Source organism: Arachis hypogaea, chromosome 4 (genome assembly GCF_003086295.3).
Source record: "Arachis hypogaea cultivar Tifrunner chromosome 4, arahy.Tifrunner.gnm2.J5K5, whole genome shotgun sequence".
In the NCBI taxonomy this organism is placed as follows: domain Eukaryota; kingdom Viridiplantae; phylum Streptophyta; class Magnoliopsida; order Fabales; family Fabaceae; genus Arachis; species Arachis hypogaea.
The window spans coordinates 12,645,556-12,667,011 of NC_092039.1; the positions used below are offsets into that span (position 1 = coordinate 12,645,556).

Consider the following 21,456-nt stretch of genomic DNA (forward strand, 5'->3'; position numbering starts at 1 on the left):
GCACCATCCACGCGTACGCGCACTGCACGCGTACGCGTACATTGAGCATTTTCGACCATCCACGCGAGCGCGCCATGCACGCGTACGCGTGGGTTGAGAAGTTCCACCTTCCATGCATTAACCCGAGAGTTAGGCCCGCACTGTGCGCGCGTCGTGCCTTTAGCACAACCCCACTTGCGCGTACGCGCACATGACGCGTACGCGCCACTCTCGAAATAAGCCATTGACGCGGGCGTGCCATGTGCGCGTACGCGTGGATTTCCTTCCTTCACCGCATTTCTTTTCTTCTCCTCTTTCTATTTCTTTCCTCCTCCTTTCTTTTTCCCTTCTTCTACCCCTCACCCAACACTTCCAAACACCATGGATAACCATTTATTTTAGTTGGTTAACTAGTTAGTCGGTTAGTTTGTTAGTTAGTTTTAGTTTAGTTTTCATTTTATTTTCTCTCTTTTCATCATAAGTGTTGGATTATTGACTTTGTTTACCATACATTGTTGCCTCCTTATTGCCTAAATGCTATTTTAGCATGAATGTTTTTAGATAACCTTTGTTGGATTCTATGATTGAGGTTATATTTTGCTACTTGGTTTTGAGTTCTTTATGCTTACCTTTTGAAAAATACCAAGTGATGAGAATTGCCTTCGAGCTTGTAACTCTTCTTGAATTACATGATTTGGCCACCATGTGATTTGAGCCTTATTTTGTGATTAGGCAACCTCTTGATGATGGATGATGATGTGCATTTACCTTAATGCATGGTATTTTATCATCATATGCATCCATATGTGTTTGACTTGAATGCTTTCATGCTTCTTTAATGCTTGTTTTACCTTACAAGTTCACTTAAAGCATCTCAAGCACACTAGAATGAGTAAAGTGCATGCTTCTTTTGTGACATAACTTTTATGCTAATGTGTGTTCTAAACCGCGCAATTTAGAATTCACACACATATTTGTCATTAATGTCACACTAATTCACCCACTCAATTCTAGTGATTTACCTCATTCCAACAATGTATGCTTCCTTGCTTTTATATCTTCTCATCTTATGGTGTTATATTTTTGTTTTTTTCATGATGTATGCACCACGAGCAATAACGGAAGCAAGACTAAGAACACAGCAATCCGGAGAGTCGCCGTACCCCTTTGCTCATCTTTGAGTGCACCGAGGACGGTGCAAACTTTTAAGTGTGGGGAGGTTGTCCGACCGGTCGGCGATTTTGGGTGACAAGTTTCTAATTCCAACACTTTTGCATTTCATTCTAGGATTTTATGGTTTTTATCGCATTTTCTTAGTTTTTGCATATATATACACAATAAGCTTAGTCAAAATAATGAATTTTCAAGATTTCTATCTATAGGGCACCTCAATTGATTTGAGTAAAAACTTTTCATAGAACTTGCTTGAAATATATATATATTGTGGATCATGTTTTTGAGCTAAGAACACAAGCAAGTGAGACTTGAGCCTAATGGTGTGGTTACATCCTATAACCACTTATTTTCCTTCTTGTGTGCATCATTCTCTTTCTATGAATGTAATCTTTGATTTGTTTGATTCTTTATGTCCATTATTTTGTGTATTCATGCATTTATATGATTGAGGCCGTCATTTCATTAGCTCATTTATCCAAATAGCCAACCCTTTTATATTCCTTTGTTAGCCAATTTGAGCCTACGATTAACCCACTTCGTTCTTATTTTAGCATATTACAAGCCTTAAAGCGGAAAACAATAAATGTCCTTATTTGGATCTTTGATTAGCTTAGGCTAGAGTGTGTGAGTATCATTCAAGTGTGGGAATCTTGGGACATTGGGTGAATAAAAGGGTAGTTTTGTATTGTTATTGAAAATATTGGGAATTGGGTACATACTCATGTATTGATCAAATGTAAAACCTTATGCATTGAGGTTCTTGTATATAGAAAGAAAAAAAATGAGAAAAACAAAAGAAAAAAAGAAAAGAAAAAAAAGAAAAATAATATGAAAAAGAAAAAAAGAAAAAAATAGAAAAAAGAAAGAAAATGAAGAAAAAGAAAGTAATAAAAAGGGGACAAAATGCCCCAAAGCAAGGTCCAATAAAACTCAATACATATGTTGTGAAATGAAAAGGGATACATGAGTATGTGAAAAAGTGAAAAATGGGTAATTAGGTTAGGACTTAATTGTATAGGATGTCATAGGTTAGGTGGGAAGTTTAAGCTTATCAAAAATTCAAACTTCAAACTCACTTGACCAAATATGCATCCTACCTTAACCCTAGCCCCATTACAACCTAAAGAAAAGACCTCATGATACTTGTATGCATGCATGAAATATATGTCGATTGTTAGAAGAAAAACAAATCTTAGAAAGCATGATTAGGAGAGAATTGAGTGAATCAACCCTAAACACTTGAGTGAATAGAGTGCAAATACATCCGGTGAGGGTTTGATGCTCAATTACATGTTTCCACCAATGATCATCTCCTTTCATGCAAGTTTGTAAAAATATTTAATAACTCAATTCAATTGTGGATTAGACTTGCTAGTCCTTAGCCCTCGTGCTTATATATATGCTTCTTGGGAATTGATTTATTTTGACCAAGCAATTGCATTCATGTAGATAGTTGCATATAGGTAGATTGCATTTAGTTAGTTTCCATTGAATAAATGTTGATCCCTTTGCTTTCTCTTGGTTTAAGCATGAGGACATGCTTGGTTTAAGTGTGGGGAGGTTGACAAACCCCAATTTGTACGGTTTATCTTGTATTGATTTTAGGGGATTTTATGACTTTTTACCCACATTTATTTAATGAAATAGCATAGTTTTGTGATTGTCTCCTAATTTGTGCTTAGATGTGAAAACATGCTTTCTAGACCTTAAATTAGCTAAATTCAATTTACCTTTGATTCCACTAGATGCCTTGATATGTTTGTTAGTGATTTCAGATTGAAAAGGCTAGGAATGGATCAAAGGAGTGAAGAGGGAAAGCATGCAAAGTGGAGAAATCATGAAAAGTCAAAGAAGTTGAACTTGCCCATGGACGCGCGCGCGCACTTGGCGCTCGCGCGCACCTGCAAATCACCCCATGGACGCGTACGCGTGCTGTGTGCGTACGCGTCGGTGCTGTTTTATGATTTTTTTAATGAAAACGTGGCCAACGAATTCTGAGGGTTGTGGGGCCCAATTGCAACCAACTTTGGCGCCAAAGATGCTATTTAAAGCCAAGGATTGAAGAGCAAAGGGGATTCCAATCATTACACACTCATTAGGATTAGTTAGAAGTAGATTCTAGAGAGAGAAGCTCTCACTTCTCTTTAGGATTAGGATTAGGATTAGGTTTAGTTCTTAGATCTAGATTTTAATTCATCTTCTTCTACTTTTATCTTCTCAATTCCTTGTTGCTACATTCATCTTCTTATATTCTTTTATTGTAATTTCCTTTATGTTGTTCTTATGTTTTGTTGTAGATCTACTATTGTTCCTTCCATTTTCTTTCAATTCAATAAGAGGTAATTCATAATAAATTTGTCTCCTTCGCTTTTCTATTGTTGATCTCTTGCTTTTGTAGTTAGATCTCTCTTTAATTCTTGCATTTAATAATGTTTACTTCTATTGCACTTTATGTGTTTGTTGAAATGCCTCTTTTAGTTTTAGTGTAGATTTTGTTCCTCTTGGCCTAGGTAGAGTAATTAGTGACACTTGAGTTATCTAATTCCTTTGTTGATTGATAATTGGAGAGATTGCTAATTGGTTTGAAGTGCACTAAAGCTAGTCTTTCCTTGGGAGTTGGCTAGGACTTGTGGCTCATGTCAATTCATCCACTTGACTTTCCTTTATTAGCAAGGGTTAACTAAGTGGTAGCAATGAACAATTCTCATCACAATTGAGAAGGATAACTAGGATAGAACTTCTAGTTCTCATACCTTACCAAGAGCCTTTTATAGTTGTTAGTTTATTTTCATTGCCATTTACTTTCATGTTTCTTATCCAAAACCCCAAAACACATCACAACCAATAACAAGACACTTTATTGTAATTCCTAGGGAGAACGACCCGAGGTTTGAATACTTCGGTTTATAAAATTAGGGGTTTGTTACTTGTGTCAAACAATCTTTTGTATGAAAGGATTTTTGATTGGTTTAGAAACTATACTTGCAACGAGACTTCAATAGTGAAATTCTATACCGTCAAAAATTCATTCGTCAGTAATGAAATGGCAATGGGAGGATCTTCCCCTTCCTAGGATTAGAACCTTCTATTCCCACCTCCTCAGCTCTATATGGGTATGTAACACATTGTCAATTAATTTTTTACCTAAATTGAATTGGTTTGATAATCGGTTTTTAGTTAAATCGGTTGAATCGATTGGTTCAGTTCGATTCTCAAAACCATGACGAAGTAAACTTACAGTGAGGAGATTTTTGCTGGGTTGTGTTCCTCAAATCGAATTGTAAAACTATTTGTAAAAATACTTTTAAAGCAGCATTTTAAAGTTGTTCGCTAAATCAGTTGCTATTTTAACACTTAACAACTGATTTAGTGATCAACCTCTTAGCGGCCGATTTAGCGACCAACAATTATTAAGCTTCTTTTTATATTGGTCACAAAATCGGTCTCTAAATTAAAAATAGCGACCGATTTAGTCACCAACGGACCCCAAAATCCTTTTTTTTATTTTGGTTGCTAATTCAGTTGCTAAATTAAAAAATAGCGACCGATTTTAATGATCAAGAGTGGGTGATTACTAAATCAGCCACTAATTAAAATTTAGCAACCAACATTTTTTCCTAAAAAATTTTGATTGATTGCAAAATTAATCGCTAATAGCAACCGATTTTGTTGATTACTAAAATCGGTCGCTATTCTGAAACTTTCTTGCAGTGTCGGTTGCAGATTTTGTTTTGTTTATTTTTTTTTAATAGATGGAGAATTAGATGAAATTTAACGATGATTAGAGTATGCTATGTTCTACAGATAAATGGTTAAGAATAGAAAAAAATATTCACTCTTTAATTTTTATTTATTACTGGCCGTTTCTAATATGTATGTATATCTAGTGTTATTTGCAGTGTATCAAAAGGTGCTCCTGTAAATTAATGACTAAGAGTTGACTAACCTGATGTTCCAGCTCTCTGGAGGTCTACCGTGCTCCATATGTTCCAACTCTGCAAGTGTCAAGTTTTTATGTGAAAATTTTTTAGCTTCAAAGGAGATTCAAACTCTTGTTCTCAAGGATACAAGAAAGGTGATCATGCCACTATACTAGAAATGCTTCTTACTACTATAAAGACAAATTATTATATATATAACAATATTTACTTTTACTTATATTCAATTTATTTTAATTTTAAAGTCACTCATTTTTAAATTAATTATATTTTATTTAACTATAAATTTATTAAATATATAAAAATTAAAAAGATAAACAAAAAAATGTATTAATCACAATTTATTTTTTTAATGATTATATGATACTATTAATATTATTTTTTTCAATAAATACTTATAGTATATAATAATAATAGGTAAATGCTCACATGCAGTTGTTTTCATATGAAGTTAATAGTTAAAAAATTTTAGATGATATTTAAACTCATGCAAATTATTGCGCTCCACACCAGCCTAATGGACGTCAGAACCGAACCGGTGTAAGGCTACTGGGTCACTCGATTATTGGTTCAATCGGCGAGTCACTGGTCGAACCGGTTAACTCGGTATAACTAAATAATTATATAAAATTTAATTATTTTTTTATTATAAATAATTTTATTTTGTTTTTATAAAAATAATTATCATTTTCAAATTTTAATACTTTATTAATTAGTTTACATTTATTGTATTATTATATTATTATAGGTGAAAACTCACATACAGTTATTTTCATGTGAAGTTGATATTTAAGAACCGTCAAATGATTTAACAAATTTGACTAAATATCATCTAAAATTTTTCAACTATTAACTTCTTATGAAGACAACTGCATGTGAGCCTTTACCTATTATTATATACTACAAGTATTTATTGAAAAAATAATATTAATAGATATCATATAATCATAAAAAAATAAATTGTGATTAATAAATTTTTTTGTTTATCTTTTTAATTTTTATATATTTAAAAAATTTATAGTTAAATAAAATATAATTAATTTAAAAATAAGTGACTTTAAAATTAAAATAAATTGAATATAAATAAAAGTAAATATTGTTATATATATTATAATTTGTCTATATTATAATAAGAAGCATTTTGGCAGAGTGGCATAATCACCTTTCTTGTATTCTTTGGAAAAATTTTCACAAAAAAACTTGATACTTGACAGAGTTGGAACATAGGAGCACAGTAGACCTCCAGAGAGTTAGAGCATCTTAAATTCGTCTTTAACTCATGGAATCACCACATGTGCTCTTCTTATAGGCTAGTCAACTCTTGGTCACTCTTAATCACTACTTTCTATACCACCATAGAACTTCTCTTTTTTATGGGTTAGACAGCCTCCAATTTTAATCATTACAAAATAACAAATTTATTCACATTGTTTATTTAGGCACATAACATTTTAAGAATTTTTATCCGATACTTGATTTTAACTAAGTTTCGAACGTAATGTGGTTACTATGAATATCCATTGTGCCCAAGGCCTCAACCACGTCTAATGCAAACTTTATGTACAATTTTTTTTTACATTAAATTTATGTACAAGTTATTAACCATGATCACAATACAAATAAAAATATAAAAAACTCTACAAAAATCGAAGAATATTGGTCGTCCAAGACCTATAAATGAAGCTACCGCCCAAAAGTTATGAACAAATAAAAATCCAAACTCATAAGAATCTTCTATAAGCCAACGCCAAAAAGAAAAACTGCAAAGTGAAATCTATGCCAAAGTTTGGTGCACAGATTGAGGCATTGTTGTAATAATGGACACAGCTATGCTACATATATTTTGCATATAAATATTGGTATCTGTCATGACTGCACTAGAGCTCTCCTTGCATTTTTTCTCACATGAACCAGCTAGGGTTCCAGCAATTAACGCATTGCGGTTGGCACAACTATAGTCACCTTTGTCCATGCATTTAAGAGCTTGTGGCAAAAGCACGTTCACAATCTTGGTATAAGAGACTATGCAACTTTCCAAGCTAGTTTTGAGTTTCTTGTCCTCAGATTGCTTTTGAATCTCCTTAATGCGGTCTATCGTGGCTGATGCGTTAGCCGCGACGACCTCTAGGGCTATGCGAGCAAACCCTGCAACGTCGACGCCGGATCGAAGTTGCAGGGGTTGCAAATGTGATTTTAGAATGAAAACGCAAAGGTAGTGATGGGGTGTATTTCGGCATACGGTTTCTAACAAGCCTGGTTTTGGGATGGTGGATTGGATTGGTTGGATCAAGAATAAACATGAAATTGCAAAGTGAAGTGCAATGATGGTTGAAAATGTTGAGAGTTTCATCTTCTTCCACAGAGAATTATTGATGATTAAATAACACAATAGGAGGATAATGGAATAACTATATAGCTAGTTTATTGTGCTATAGAGATTGAATGAAGCAAAGGTCTATTTCTTTTTCGTGACAATTATTTTGAGGCTTGCCTTTGTACTCGCCTGTCCTCAAAAGAGTTGTGGTTCACAATGTTTCTTCTTTGGTTTTCTTTTCCTTTGCAATTTGTGGATTAATCTATTCTATTCTCAAAATTATTTTATCATTGAATTAAATTCTCAAATTTCTCTTTGATTCTTTTTATTAAATGTTATCCCTGGATTTATTATCACTTTAATTAGGGAGTTAATTTTTTAATTAATATTAGCCAATTATATTATTTAAATTTATTTTTTTATTCTAAATTTTAAACTATAAACTTTAAATCTCAAATTCTAGAGCTTATATTCTAAACTCTCTAAACTCTTCAAAAGTTGATAGTAAAAAATATTTACAATAAAAAATTAACAAATTTAGTTAATTAAAAAATTAGTACTTACTGACGTTCAAACAGCCATTAACGTATTTGGTGGACTGCTTCTTAACTTTTTGAGTGTATTACTATAATTTATTATTAAGTCAAAATTAAAATATTAAAATTATTATGAATTATAAATATGTAGTATTTGTTTAGTTTTATAATAATAATAATAATAATAATAATAATAATAATAATAATATGTGAAACTACTCTAATTTAGTGGTTAAATATTATAACTTGATTGAAAGTACGAATTTGGACTTCTTAACATTTATACTTGGTCAATTGTACATTTTTTGTTTTGTAAAATAATTGCTATTTAAAATTTTCAATAAATTATATATTACATATAACGATGTGATTTATTAAAATACAACAATGTGCATCCAATAATTAGGAAGACAATAATTCAAAATTATCTCATGTATTTTAACATTTCTAATTTTTTTTTTCATATTTATAATTACACTTATTATATCTAAAATTATCAAAATTTTCCAACAATAATTAAGAAATACAAAATAAAGCTGGATTGATAAGATATTTTTGACAAAAAAACATTTCATGTATACTAATATAAAATAGCTATTATTTTAGTAATTATATATTTGTATATATAAATTAGATAACCAATCTTTACAATAATAAACTCTATCTATCATAATAGAATAATCAAATATGCAATAATTCAATATTCAAATTTGCTTAATAGTATGATAAAAAATTTTATGAGATGTTAAATACGTATTTCTATATATAACGATTATATCATGTAGTTATATTTGATTTATATTACTTTAATAAAAATTTAATGACAGAATAGATAATAAATTATTATTTTATTACTTCCATCGTGAATTATAAACATTTAATAAACCTTCACAATTAAATATATCTAATGAAAAAATTGGCAATTGAGGAATTGATCTATGATTTGTGATTTTATGGATTTTTTTTCTGAGAGACTTGATTTTATAGATGTTAATTCAAAATATATATGTGGAATGTATTTGAATATAATCAACAATAAGGAGAGATCAAATAAGAATTAAGAACACAATTTTGCTTCACGTCTCTAGAAGAGATATAAAGTATCTAGAAAGTAGAAACCGAAGTTAATCGTATATTAGTATATTACCATTCATTTACCTATTATAATTCTCTTACAATTAGTGGCAAAATAATAAGAATTTATTGCGGAGTAGTTAAAACTTAGAAAGTGTCTCAACAATTCTTTAGGATTAGGATAGTATAAAATTGCAAAGCAAGATGTATGTTTACAGTTTACCTTCTGTTTGAAATTTGAATACCTTGAGTCCTTGACTGTAAAAGAAAACGGTTGTACGGCAAAAAAACGATTTTATTTATTTTAAAGACAATGATACGTTGTCTTTAAATAATTTAAATTGCAATAATATACGAATAATAATTCATATTGCAACTCACAAGTCACAAGATTATTTGATGGTTGATCTATATAATAAGTTGCCATACCAGTAAATTTATACTTTTTGAAAATAATTTAAACTAATGATAATAGTAAAGACTAAAGAGACCAAAAAAAAAAAAAATAAAAAAAAATAAAACTAACTTTATTTAATAAATTCTAATTTTTTTATTATTACACATTTCCGTTTAAAGTAAAACATGCAGTGTGTGCAATGCAGATGAAGGTATGATATGAGTCTTCACTCGAGTCTCACAGCGCACACAATTGAAATAACAAACTTCCATTCCTTCCAAAGCACGCTTCCACTACCTTCCTTCTCCGCTTCACATTTCAACTCCACACTCTGCCCGTTATGCGTCATCCTAACGGCTTCACCTACTCCGTCTCCCTCAACCAAGGTACCATCCACGTCAGCGTCACGGTCACCTCCACCGCCTCCGTCGTCAGAAAATGGATCTCCACCACGCTCTTCCTCCATCGCCATTTCCTCCGTACCAGCCGCCTCGTCGTCGGCCTCGGCGTCCAGTGGACTCCCTGCGCCGCGGAACGTCATCCTCCGGCCGACACCTTGCAGCTCTGCGTCGGCTGCCGCTGCTTAATCTTCCAGCTGGCGCATGCCAACGCTGCGCCGCGGAACCTCCGCGGCTTCCTTTTGGACCACCGCGTGACGTTCGCCGGGTTCTGGAACCTTCGGATCGCCGGAAACTGGAGAACTCCTGGCTCGGCCTCAGGATGCGTACGGACCCTGTGGATCTGAGGTTGTGCACGGAGACCGACGGCGGCTGGAACCTGAAGCGCGCTTCGGTTAACACGATTGTGGAGGAGTGTCTCGGCTTTGAAGTGGAGCAGAGGAAAGAGATCGGCATCAGCGATTGGGACGAAGAGTTTCTGAGCCATGAACAGGTTGAGTATGCGACCGTCGACGCTCATTGTGCTTTCCTCATCGCTAGGGATTGCAAAGTTTGGAATTTCAGGGTAAACTGTGATTTGACTTTGACTCTGCAATTGATGATTTCTTTTTGTTTACTTGTTTATTTCCATTTACATTTTCCTTCCCCTTCCGTCTTTTTTTTCTCGTGCATCAACAGGATTAGCTCGATGGATGAAGAATCATGTGACGGAGAAGAGGTTTTCACCGATGATGATGAAGATGAAGATATGACTACGATAATGAATATTAATTGAATGAAATGTGTACTTAATCCTAGACACGTAACTTTGATTTGGGATTAATGTGAATAATACTATGTTTTTAACTTTTAGACTATAGAAGAGATTACCACATTGGGCCTTATTTTAACTTATTGTTGAATTATTGAATCATGCATCCATCTAAAATAATAGAAAAATATTGAATCATGCACATAAAAAGATAAAATTAAAAGATGATCATCAGACAAAGGAATAGAGAGATTTAGATACTGCATGCGATTTCCAAATTCCAACATTGTGAACACAGAAGACATATTGTACAGAGAGCAGAGATAATAACTTTTTAAGAAAGGTAAAAGATTAGAATCAGCTAGTTGGAGAAACAAACCATATGAGGAAGCCTTACTTATTTGGTAGTCTACTACTCTTTTCACTTTACATTCACTGCTACAGGAACATAAATATTATTATCACACTATCTATACAGAGTTGAATCACCAATCAAACTACGCTGAGATGCAAGGTATGGAGATTGGCTTCTTGGGTTTTTAGCCTCTATAAATAATAGCCATTATTGAAGGCAGAAGCAATGTAATCTGCTTCATGCTCAATCCATCATTAGCTTCCCTCTATGTTATTATTTGTGAGCTTTGTTTTTTTAGTTACTTAATAGTGAAAGTTTAGCATGCACCAATTAATTTAGTACCGAGAGATATTTAACATGCATTTGAAATTTGACATTTGATTGGAGTATTATTACTTTGTTATGACTTTATTAGATATTTGAATTAAGTTGTCACTTAATTTTGAATCTTTGTTAGTTTAACATAGATTTTTTAAGTTGAACCACACTAATTCTTTTGTTAGCATAGGAGTAGCTAGGCATTCCTACCTTAAGAATTTGACAAATATATATTGGTGCAGCATATATGTTTAGTATTTGCAGAGAGATATTTGATTCTATCTTGCAGAAAGGGATTGGTGGTGTGCCATGAATCGTTGATAGCTTTGGATGTCCAAGCTTGGCTTTGACAATAATGATGATGATAGATACTTAGATAGATAGATTCACATACTAAATATCACTGTTTGTAGTATTGAAATATTATGTATATGGTATCTTACTTTGTGATCACATCATAAGGTGACAGAGTCAAAGTAATAACCCTTACCAATAATGACATTTGCTCTCTACCATGTACATACATGCTATTTAATATTCATTAGTTCCTGAACTTATTGCATTCCAATTGGGAACCATGCAACAATATAATTGTGATATATATAATTCAGAGCTTTAATGCTATATAGATATCAACCGTCTTATGGAAGGAACTTTCTAATATGAACAGGGCTATACAAATAGCATATATAGAAATTAAGAGATACATATATAGAGAGGGTTTCATACGAAATTTTCTACAAAACCTTATCTTTGTTATAAATTTCAAATCCACATCCTCTTCGTCCTCAGTTCCAGCTATATCAAGAACTTCTTGTGTACAAAAACTTAAAACTAATTAATAATCATTGTCGAAATAAAGATTTATGGATCTTCAAACACATATATAGCCAATTACATGCATTTTTTTTTATTATAAATTCAATTCGATATTTATGACTTGGAGAGAAAGAAAATGGTTTCAATTATTTCAATTACAAAATTTGTTGGAGAAAAATATCATTTCACCTTGAAAATTAAACGACCTTGTGAATGGAAAAATAAAACATTAGAAGATATTAGAAGAATACAATCACAGTTATACAATAATTTAAGCGAAGCTAATTACATTGAAAATGAGTCTATTTGGTTTGAGTTAAATTAAAACAGAAAACATAATTTTGTCATCTTCCACTATTTTTGTATTCTTCGTATTTTTTTATAATTTTATGAAAAAAAAAGTTAAAATAACAAAATTTTATTTTGTGCTTTGATTTTTTTCCTTATAAAATATAAAAAAAACTAAAAAAGAAGATGAAAGTGTAAATGGAAAGCCCTAACCCTTTTATATATAATATTTTCCTTCCACTCCACACCTTCCAATGTTGTGGTTGATATTAGATGACATCTCTGCTACGTTTATAATAATTCAAACAAAACTCCTACACCAAAAAACATGCAAATCAGAAAGAAACAACAATTAGATAGATCTAATGGGAAAATTAGCAACTGCTGCAAATTATATATAACTAACAGCCTTGCAACTCATGTATTTAAAGATTAATTCTATGACTCATTAATTATTTAATTTGTGAGCCTAAATCATGCTTCACTGGTGATTCTAGTCTTTTAGAGATTTTTTGTTAGTGCTTTATTTGCATAATTAGTTATATAAGAACCAATCTATGTTTGAATCTTTTTAAGATAATCCATTTTATTTAAATTTTATTTGAAAAATTGCTATCATGTACTAAAATTACCAAAATGGTGAAGAAAATTGTTTATCTTATAATATTTGATATTTAAGATCAACTTATTTAAATCTCATTATCTAAAATTTGAAAATATAGCTCCCCAACCCCACCCCTCCCCCCAAAATCCCCGAAAAATCCAAAACTGCTTAAATTTATAGCACCTTGATTATAGGGTGCATTTATTTCGATATTTAATTTTTTGACTGAATAATTTTTCACATATTTATATGAATTTTATAAAATATGTTTCATTAAAATAAGTCTTAAAATTTTTTCAACTATATAAAAAAAAAATTAACGTGTAAAATAACATTTTTAAAACAAATACAAACACACCTATGATATGTAGCCTGACTACTACACACTCCTACCTAAAAACTAATAAAAATCTCTCTGAAATGAACTGAATATTGATAGAAATGGGTATAGATATATGTAAAGAGTTCAAATCCAGGCTAGTTCATGACATATATAGTGCAGAGAGTGTTTAAATTGCTGACCACATCTATATTGTTGTTACAGTAGTCACTATCACAAAATATATTATATAATTGCAGTGAAACACCAACTAAAATAAATAATAATTTGGTCTCAATAATTTAAGTGCATTTTTTCTGTCTCATGCACCGTTTCAACTCAATAAGAGATGGGGAAAACTTTCAATCTTCATCATCTTTTTTAGATTGTCCTTACCAGTCTTGACTCAAATAAGATAAATAGGTCTTATTTGACTTATAGTCAATTTCCTTTACTATTACTATCAAGGACTAGCTACAAATCACAAATTTTTGTGAATCACACCACACTTCAAAACCTCAACCACTAAGACATATAACAAAAGCCTATATACAAATTAAACCAATCCTCACATACACATAACTCATAAAAGTTTTATTAAAATAAGCTTTCATTTGCTGTTATCCTCCTGTTAGCAATCCACGTACACTTTATGATTGAATTTTTTTCCACCTTCGTTTTGTATGACCCTCTTGTCGCTACTAGATTCTTGAGCATCTTTTACATTATTCATACTTTCCATTGAGAAAGACTCCTTCTAGTGGTAGTTTCAAATAAGTAAGAATTTACATAAATTGATTTCTCTTTCCCTAGTAAGTATTGGAAAAGTTAAGGAAGATTATTGGCCACTATAAAATTACATTCATAAAGAAAAAAGAACATAAAAAGAAAAGATAGATATTAAAAAAAAAACTAATTATAATTATTAATGTCTCATTGTATTTTATAGATAGAAAGAAAATAAAACTTACAGAAAGTAAATTAACAAAACTACTATAATGCCTTTCTCTATAAGTCAAAAGAGGAAACTAAAGAAACCAGAAATCTTTCTAAGCAATCCAATTGGTTTGAAAACATCACATTTTTATATTAAAAACTCAAATAAAACTGACAGTAATTAATGAATTAATTTGATTGTTCCCACATAAACACTAACATACCAGAGAAAATTTCTTAAATATTCCCAAAATATAAAAAAAAAATAAAAACTATATGTTAGATATATATAACTTGACATTTTAGCTTTTATATAAAAAGTAAAAACTATGTGAATACTTATTTTTTATGAATTTTTTTTTTAGTGTTTTATTTTATTAAAATAGAGGCTAAAATGTCAAATTATGTATATCAACATAGCAAACTATTTTATTTATTCTTCTTTATTTTGAGAATATCTGAGAATTACTCATTATAATTTCTTCACCTACAGAGAGCTTGATTGATGATAATGATGACCATGAGATGCTATTCATGAGAAATTAACAATATCTTCAAGCAGCCCGGTACCAGTGCTCTTCTTCCTAAACGAATCCTCGGCACCACCATTTGAAGATCCAGCACCAAAACAATCTTGACGATGATTGTTACCATGATGAACACTACTCATCAGTGATGATTGGTAATGACCATTATTAGTAACAGTCATGGGAGTAGCATTATTCAAGAAAGTCTGTGGAGCAATTAACTTGAAGTTCTGTAACAGTATTGGTGTAATTGCTTTTTCTACATTCTGCATGTGTTTGTTATAATTAAATTCATTTTCACCTGCCACAATGCGCTGCGAGCCACCGTCATTAACACCGCTACCACCACTGACAGTTCTAAGATGAACACTAGTAATAGCGTTATTAGCACGATTTTGTTCCCCTGCATCTGCACCTGCACCTGCAACTGTGACTGCACATTTACATCGACAGCTACAGCTGCCTCCGTCAGGTTTGGGGCCAGTGGTACAGTTTTTGTAGAGGCTGAAGGACTTAAAAGGAGTAGGGGGGATCGGTGGCAAAGCATGAAGGTGTAGACCCTCATAGGTGGTTAATACATGGGTGGGATCATCTAACCACCGCTCTACTCTCTTCTTCACATTGCAACCAATTGTTGTGCAACGATAGTAGTTCCTGCAAAAGAAGTCACATTTGTATTATCAGAGATAAAAATTATTCATGTTTTTATTTAATATTTTAAATCACCATGGCAAATGTGGTACTATGTTTATATTATCACCTTGGATAAGGGCTGTTTCTCACGGTTTTTCGACCGTACTTGCGCCATCTATAACCATCTTCAAGGTTGTCTGATTCACTCTCCGTCAAGAAAGCAAGTTTTGGAAGATTATTTTCGCTCCTTCTATTTATCTTCATGGTAGCTGCAATCGATGTCATTGTAGATGGGCTCAGTTTCAGCCTAAAGAAACAGAGAAAAAGAAAGATATATTAGTGCAGAAATTTTCGTATTCTGTGTTTCTATTTCTCATTCTTCACCCACCGCATGCACCCTTTCTGTAATTGACTAATTGTCTTAGTGTCCCTGTTTCGTTCTTTTTTATTATTTGATTTTTTAAATAAATATTTGTTATAATAATAAATAAAAGTGGTGAGAAAATTCAAAATAAAAACTAAACTACAACTGAACAAAATAGACAATTAAAAAAAGTAAATGAGAAAATAATGATCATTTAATTATATTGTTTACTTATTTTCAGCACTATTACTATTAATTTTTTTTGTCTTACCTAGTTATAATATTAATTTTTTCATCACCAGGTTCATCATCACTTCTCAGACTTTGATTTCCACCGTCACCGACAACAGATTTTGCTGGACGTTTAATCCCGGAAACTCTATTGCAATTATTGTTGTTACCAACAGCGACGTCAAGATTGGATGCGATTAAGGAAAAGGATGAGTTTTGTGATTGTTCAACTGTTTTAGAAGATTCTAGAACAATTGCGGCCGGAGGAAAAGAACAAAGAGGATGCTTTACTGGTCTTTTAACTGGTGGAGCATCCTCATGGGCGATGCCTAACCACTCATACAAAGAAGGACCAAAGTCTCCTTCTTTTACTAAATCAATAAGTGGCTTTTCAAAAAACGTATCATCATTGAGAAAGCTGAGATCATTGATAGTAGTAGTGGGTATAGACAATGAAAATGGTGGTGATGGCGGTGAAAAAATTTGTGGCGGTGATGGTAGAGGTGGAAGAAGTGGTGGTGTATTTTTTTCTTCCATTAAAGTTTTTTCCTTTTTTTACTTGAATTTAAGCTTTGTATGTACTACTATTTATCATGAACAACACAAACTATGTACTCATATTTCTAACGCTTTTTCTTCAATTTTTTATTTTTTGTTTTTTTAGGATGTGTGCCTCTTAATTACAATTGTCTCTTATTAATTTAGTAGTTAAAAAAAACGCACAGAGATGAGCTCACTAAACAGAAATACATGAAATACGATGGTAAATATCTTTTATAATATTTGTTGTTATTGTAATAAAAGCGATTATGTTTGATCTTAGATCTTCAAAAACTGAAATACGATAAAAAAAATTAGGTACTATTTCTTTAAACGAGTACTTAATTAATAAAATTTTTTAATTTATTTTTATAATATTTTTTATTATTCTTGTGGTCGATTATTATTAATTAAATTAATTATTTTTTATTTAATTACTCAGTTAGTTTCTATAATTTTATTAAATATTTAATATAATTTTTTTAATTTCTCTCAAAATTCATACCGTGAAAGATCTAATTAGATTGTCAACGAATTATCACTCAAATAATATAATATTTTAATTTTCATCTAAAAATAAAAAAATATTTAATTAACTTTATTATTTTTTACACTAAAAATAATTTGTAAAAAAAGTACTCCCAGTGACCTTTTAAAAAAATATACGAAAGTGTATATATATATATATATATATATATATATATATATATCCCATTAAAAAGTTATATTTACTCTCATATTCCAAAATTATTTATGAAATTTTGTGTCAAAATATTTTAAAGATTTTGTTAATCTATATCATAAGAGCACATTTTAAAAACACCATAAAAAAAGGTTTGACCAAAAGTTATTGAATTCTTTTTTTTACATTTTTAACGTATTAAATATATTAAAAATTTTAAAATTTTTTATTATTATACTTATAACATATTCTCTTAAGATAAAAGTTAGTTAATTTTATATATATATATATATATATATATATATTAACTTTTAAAATTAAATTTTAATATATTATTAATATAAAATAAATTTATCCATGCATCTAATTTGGTAATGTCATATTATACAAATTAATTATCTATTATATTAATCTGTACGTGAATGATTATCCGACAGAATACATAATTAAATAATTGTATAAAATATTTTACACTATAAATATATTAAAATTAAACTTTAATTTATATTTAAAAATATAAAATAAAAAAATATATTAAATTAATTAAAAAAAACAAAATATTACTGTAGCATTATAAATTAACGAATTTATTTAGTTGAAGTTTATATTCTGAAGTTTTCTTTACTCAAATTTATTTTTATTTTTATTATTATTATTTAATTTATAAAATTTGAATTAGTTATTACTTTATTACTTATTAATATATCAATATTAATAATAAATAAATAAAAAATTATTTAATATTTAATATTTTTATGCTATTTATTTTTGTATGCTTTGATAAGTTTATACGATTTTTTTTGTTACATGTTTGCTTCTATGATTTAAAATTTTTGGATTCGTCCTGCACCTAAGAACCTAAGAATTAAAGCAGGACTGATCTAGTTTATAGCTAGGTTGTGAGGACAAATACCCCACTAACATTTTGAGAAGATGTATGAAAATATATATATATATAAAAATATATGTGTCTCAGTTAAAAAAAATATATTTAATAACTCTATATTTCAAAAAATACCTATTAAAGTTTGTATCAAAATATTTTAAGAATTTTGTTAGCCTATGTTATAAGAGCACATTTTAAAATATCATAAAAAAAGTTTGATAAAAAATTATTGAATTTTTATTTATCTTTTTAACATATTAAATATATTAAAATTTTAAAAGTTTTTTATTATTATATTTTTAACATGTTTTCTTGAGATATAAGTTAGTTATTTTTTTATATTATATATATATATATATATTAATTTTTAGAACTAAATTTTAATACATTATCAGCGTAAAATGACGTGTATAATGATATTATGTCATAAAAAATAACTACTCTTGTAGTCTTTTATATTAATCGAATGAATGTTCATCCAAAAACATAGACATAATTGAATAATTGTATAAAATATTTTACACCAGCAGTATATTTAAATTAAACACTAATTTGTATCTAAAAATATAAGATAAAAAAATATATTAGATTTTAATAATAAAAAAATAATACTACATATCTAAATTTTTTTATAAATCAAGTCCAACCAAATTAAATAATAAGATTTAAAATAATGCTAACCATAATTAATTTTTGTTATATCGAACTAATTTAGTTGGATTTAGTTAACAAAAATAATTATATGTGTAGCATTATTAAAAAAATATATACTATAGCATTATAAATTAATGAATTTATTTAGTTTAAAGTTTATATCCTTGACTTCTTTTTACTCAACGTTATTATTGCTATATGTATTTAATTTATAAAAATTTGAATTAATATATTAAAGTTGAATTATTATTATATGTTATTACTTATTAATATATTAATATTGATAATGAATAAATAAAAAATATTTAATATTTAATATTTTTATGTTATTTATTTTTATATATTTTGATATGTCTTTATGTGCTGAATATTTGTTCTCACGAAAAAAGTTTTTGATCTGTGTCATTATCTAAAAGTATATTGTTAAATTGCTACACTAAAGAAATTGAACAAATAACTAAAAATACTGACAAAAAATAATAAATTATGTGAATTCTTAAATTTTTTCCATAAAAATATAATAAACGAATAACAAAATTTATTTATAATAGTGTAATAAATTTTTTATAAGACATTAAATACATATTTTTTTATACGTGATGATTGATTTTTGTGTACCCATAATGTATATGACTAAATATTAAAAGCAAGAAAAGAAAATTTAAAGAACAAAAAAAGAATGTTAGCTAATTGTTGGCCTTAAAAAATCGATCCTAATTGTTTTCCAATGTATATGTGATTTTATTTTGTATATGTTTTTAAATAAATAAAAAATTTATAAAATGATAAATGAATAAGTATTCATATTATTAGATTAATAATTTTTTTTAATAAGTGGCTATCGTCAAATTATTCAAAGGTGATTATCACCTCGATTTACCATTTTATATCGACAGCTACAGTTGCCTCTGTGAGGTTTGGGGCCAGTGGTGCAGTTGTTGTAGAAGCCGAAGGACTTCAAAAGAGTAGAGGAGATCGGTGGCAAATCATGAAGGTGTAGACCCTCATAGGTGGTTAATACATGGGTGGGATCATCTAACCACCGCTCCACTCTCCTCTTCACATTGCAACCAATTGCTGTGCAATGATAATAGTTCCTGCAAAAGAAGTCACATTTATATTATAAGAGATAAAATTTATTCATGTTTTTATTTAATATTTTAAATCACCATCGCAGCTTTGGCTACTATGATACTATGTTTATATTATCACCTTGGGTAAGGGCTGTTTCTCACGGTTTTTTTACCGTACTTGCGCCATTTATAGCCATATCTAAGGTTGTCTGATTCACTCTCTGTCAAACAAGCAAATTTCGAAAGATTATTTTCGCTCCTTCTATTTATCCTCGTGGTTGCTGCAATCGATGTCATTGTAGATGGTCTCAGTTTCAGCCTAAAGAAACAGAGAAAAAGAAAGATATTAGTGTAGAAATTTCCGTATTTTGTGTTTCTATTTCTCATTTTTCACGCACCGCATGCATCCTTTTCTGTAATTGATTAATTGTCTTAGCGTTCCTGTTTTGTTTTTTTTATTATTTGATTTTTTTTAAAATAAATATTTGTTATAATTAATAATAAATAAAACTGGTGAGAAAATTCCAAATAAAAATTAAACCACAACTGAACAAAATAGACCATTAAAAAAAAGTAAATGAGAAAATAATGATCATTTAATTATATTATTTATTTATTTTCAGCACTGTTACTATTAATTTTTTTTGTCTTACCTAGTTATAATATTATTTTTTTCATCATCAGATTCATGACTTCTTAGACTTTCATTTCTACTGTCACCGGCAATAGATTCTGCTGGACGTTTAATTCCAACAATTCTATCGCTATTATTGTTGTTACTAACAGCGACATCAGGATTAGATGGGATTAAAAAAAAGATGACCTTTGTGATTGTGCAACTGTTTCAAAAGATTCTAGAACAATTGTGTCTGGAGGTAGAGAAGGAAGAGAACCAAAATCTCCCTCTTTTACTAAATCAGTAAGTAGCTTTTTAAAAAACGTATCATCGTTGAGAAAGCTGAGATCATTGATTGTAGTGGTGGATATAGACAATGAAAATGGCGGTGAAAAGATTTGTGGTGGTGGTTTATTCTTTCCTTCCATTAAAGGTTTTTTTTTTTTTTTTTTTTTTTTACTATTGATGTGAATTTATCCTTTGTATATACTACTATTTATCATGAGCAACACAAACTACGTACTCACATTTCTCACGCTTTTTCTTCAAATTTTTAATAATTTTTATTTTTTTGGAATGTGTGCCTCTTAATTACAATTATCTCTTATTAATCTACTAGTTAAGAAAAAATATACAGAGATGAGCTCACTAAACCGAAATACATGAAATACGCCGGTAAATATAACTTTTATTCCTTTATAATATTTGTTGTTATTGTAATAAGATGTTTGATCTTAGATCATCAAAAACCGAAATATGATAAAAAAAAATTAGGCACTATTTTGTTAAGCGAGTACTTAATTAATAATTTTTTAAATTTATTTTATAGTATTTCTCATTTATTATTCTTATTGGTCAATTATTATTAGCTAAAAAGAAAGTTAATTTTTGAATAAAATCAATTGTTTTTTATTTAATTACTTTGTTATTAGTTTCTATTATTTTATTAAATTTTTAATTTGGTTTTTGTATTTTTTTAATTATATTTTTATACTTTTTTAATTTTATAATGATATTTTTTATGTTAAAAATATTAAAATTACAGAAA

The 21,456-nt window shown here is 29.5% G+C and overlaps 4 protein-coding genes across 4 annotated transcripts; 1 reads left to right on the forward strand and 3 right to left on the reverse strand.

Annotated features, from left to right (window-relative positions):
* Positions 1–6,867: 6,867 nt before the first annotated feature.
* Positions 6,868–7,443, reverse strand: LOC112794658 (cell wall / vacuolar inhibitor of fructosidase 1-like). The gene has a single exon (XM_025836645.1). It carries the CDS (start codon positions 7,441–7,443, stop codon positions 6,868–6,870), a length of 576 nt encoding a protein of 191 aa, XP_025692430.1.
* Positions 7,444–9,617: 2,174 nt separating this feature from the next.
* LOC112794659 (uncharacterized) lies at positions 9,618–10,658 on the forward strand. Its single transcript, XM_029298100.2, has 2 exons — positions 9,618–10,377; positions 10,491–10,658. Exons 1-2 carry the CDS (start codon positions 9,853–9,855, stop codon positions 10,494–10,496), a joined length of 531 nt encoding a protein of 176 aa, XP_029153933.1. The 5' UTR covers positions 9,618–9,852; the 3' UTR covers positions 10,497–10,658.
* A 4,052-nt stretch (positions 10,659–14,710) lies between these two features.
* LOC112794210 (uncharacterized) lies at positions 14,711–15,661 on the reverse strand. The gene is made up of 2 exons (XM_025836318.3): positions 15,490–15,661; positions 14,711–15,383 (listed from the first exon to the last, which is right to left on the reverse strand). Exons 1-2 carry the CDS (start codon positions 15,645–15,647, stop codon positions 14,735–14,737), a joined length of 807 nt encoding a protein of 268 aa, XP_025692103.3. The 5' UTR covers positions 15,648–15,661; the 3' UTR covers positions 14,711–14,734.
* Positions 15,662–19,572: 3,911 nt separating this feature from the next.
* LOC112794660 (probable WRKY transcription factor 51) lies at positions 19,573–20,836 on the reverse strand. Its single transcript, XM_025836646.1, has 3 exons — positions 20,616–20,836; positions 19,932–20,111; positions 19,573–19,816 (listed from the first exon to the last, which is right to left on the reverse strand). The coding sequence occupies exons 1-3, from the start codon at positions 20,834–20,836 to the stop codon at positions 19,573–19,575; spliced, it is 645 nt and encodes a 214-aa protein (XP_025692431.1).
* Between the last annotated feature and the right edge of the window lie 620 nt (positions 20,837–21,456).

Coding starts and splice junctions, on each gene's coding strand:
- LOC112794658 (XM_025836645.1), bottom strand. CDS start 7,443: ATGAAACTCTCAACATTTTCAACCATCATTGCACTTCACTTTGCAATT.
- LOC112794659 (XM_029298100.2), top strand. CDS start 9,853: ATGGATCTCCACCACGCTCTTCCTCCATCGCCATTTCCTCCGTACCAG.
- LOC112794210 (XM_025836318.3), bottom strand. CDS start 15,647: ATGACATCGATTGCAGCTACCATGAAGATAAATAGAAGGAGCGAAAAT. Junction 15,384..15,489: donor AGAAACAGCCCTTATCCAAG/GTGATAATATAA, acceptor CTTCTTTTGCAG/GAACTACTATCGTTGCACAA.
- LOC112794660 (XM_025836646.1), bottom strand. CDS start 20,836: ATGGAAGGAAAGAATAAACCACCACCACAAATCTTTTCACCGCCATTT. Junction 20,112..20,615: donor ACAGTTGCACAATCACAAAG/GTCATCTTTTTT, acceptor CTGTTTCTTTAG/GCTGAAACTGAGACCATCTA. Junction 19,817..19,931: donor AGAAACAGCCCTTACCCAAG/GTGATAATATAA, acceptor CTTCTTTTGCAG/GAACTATTATCATTGCACAG.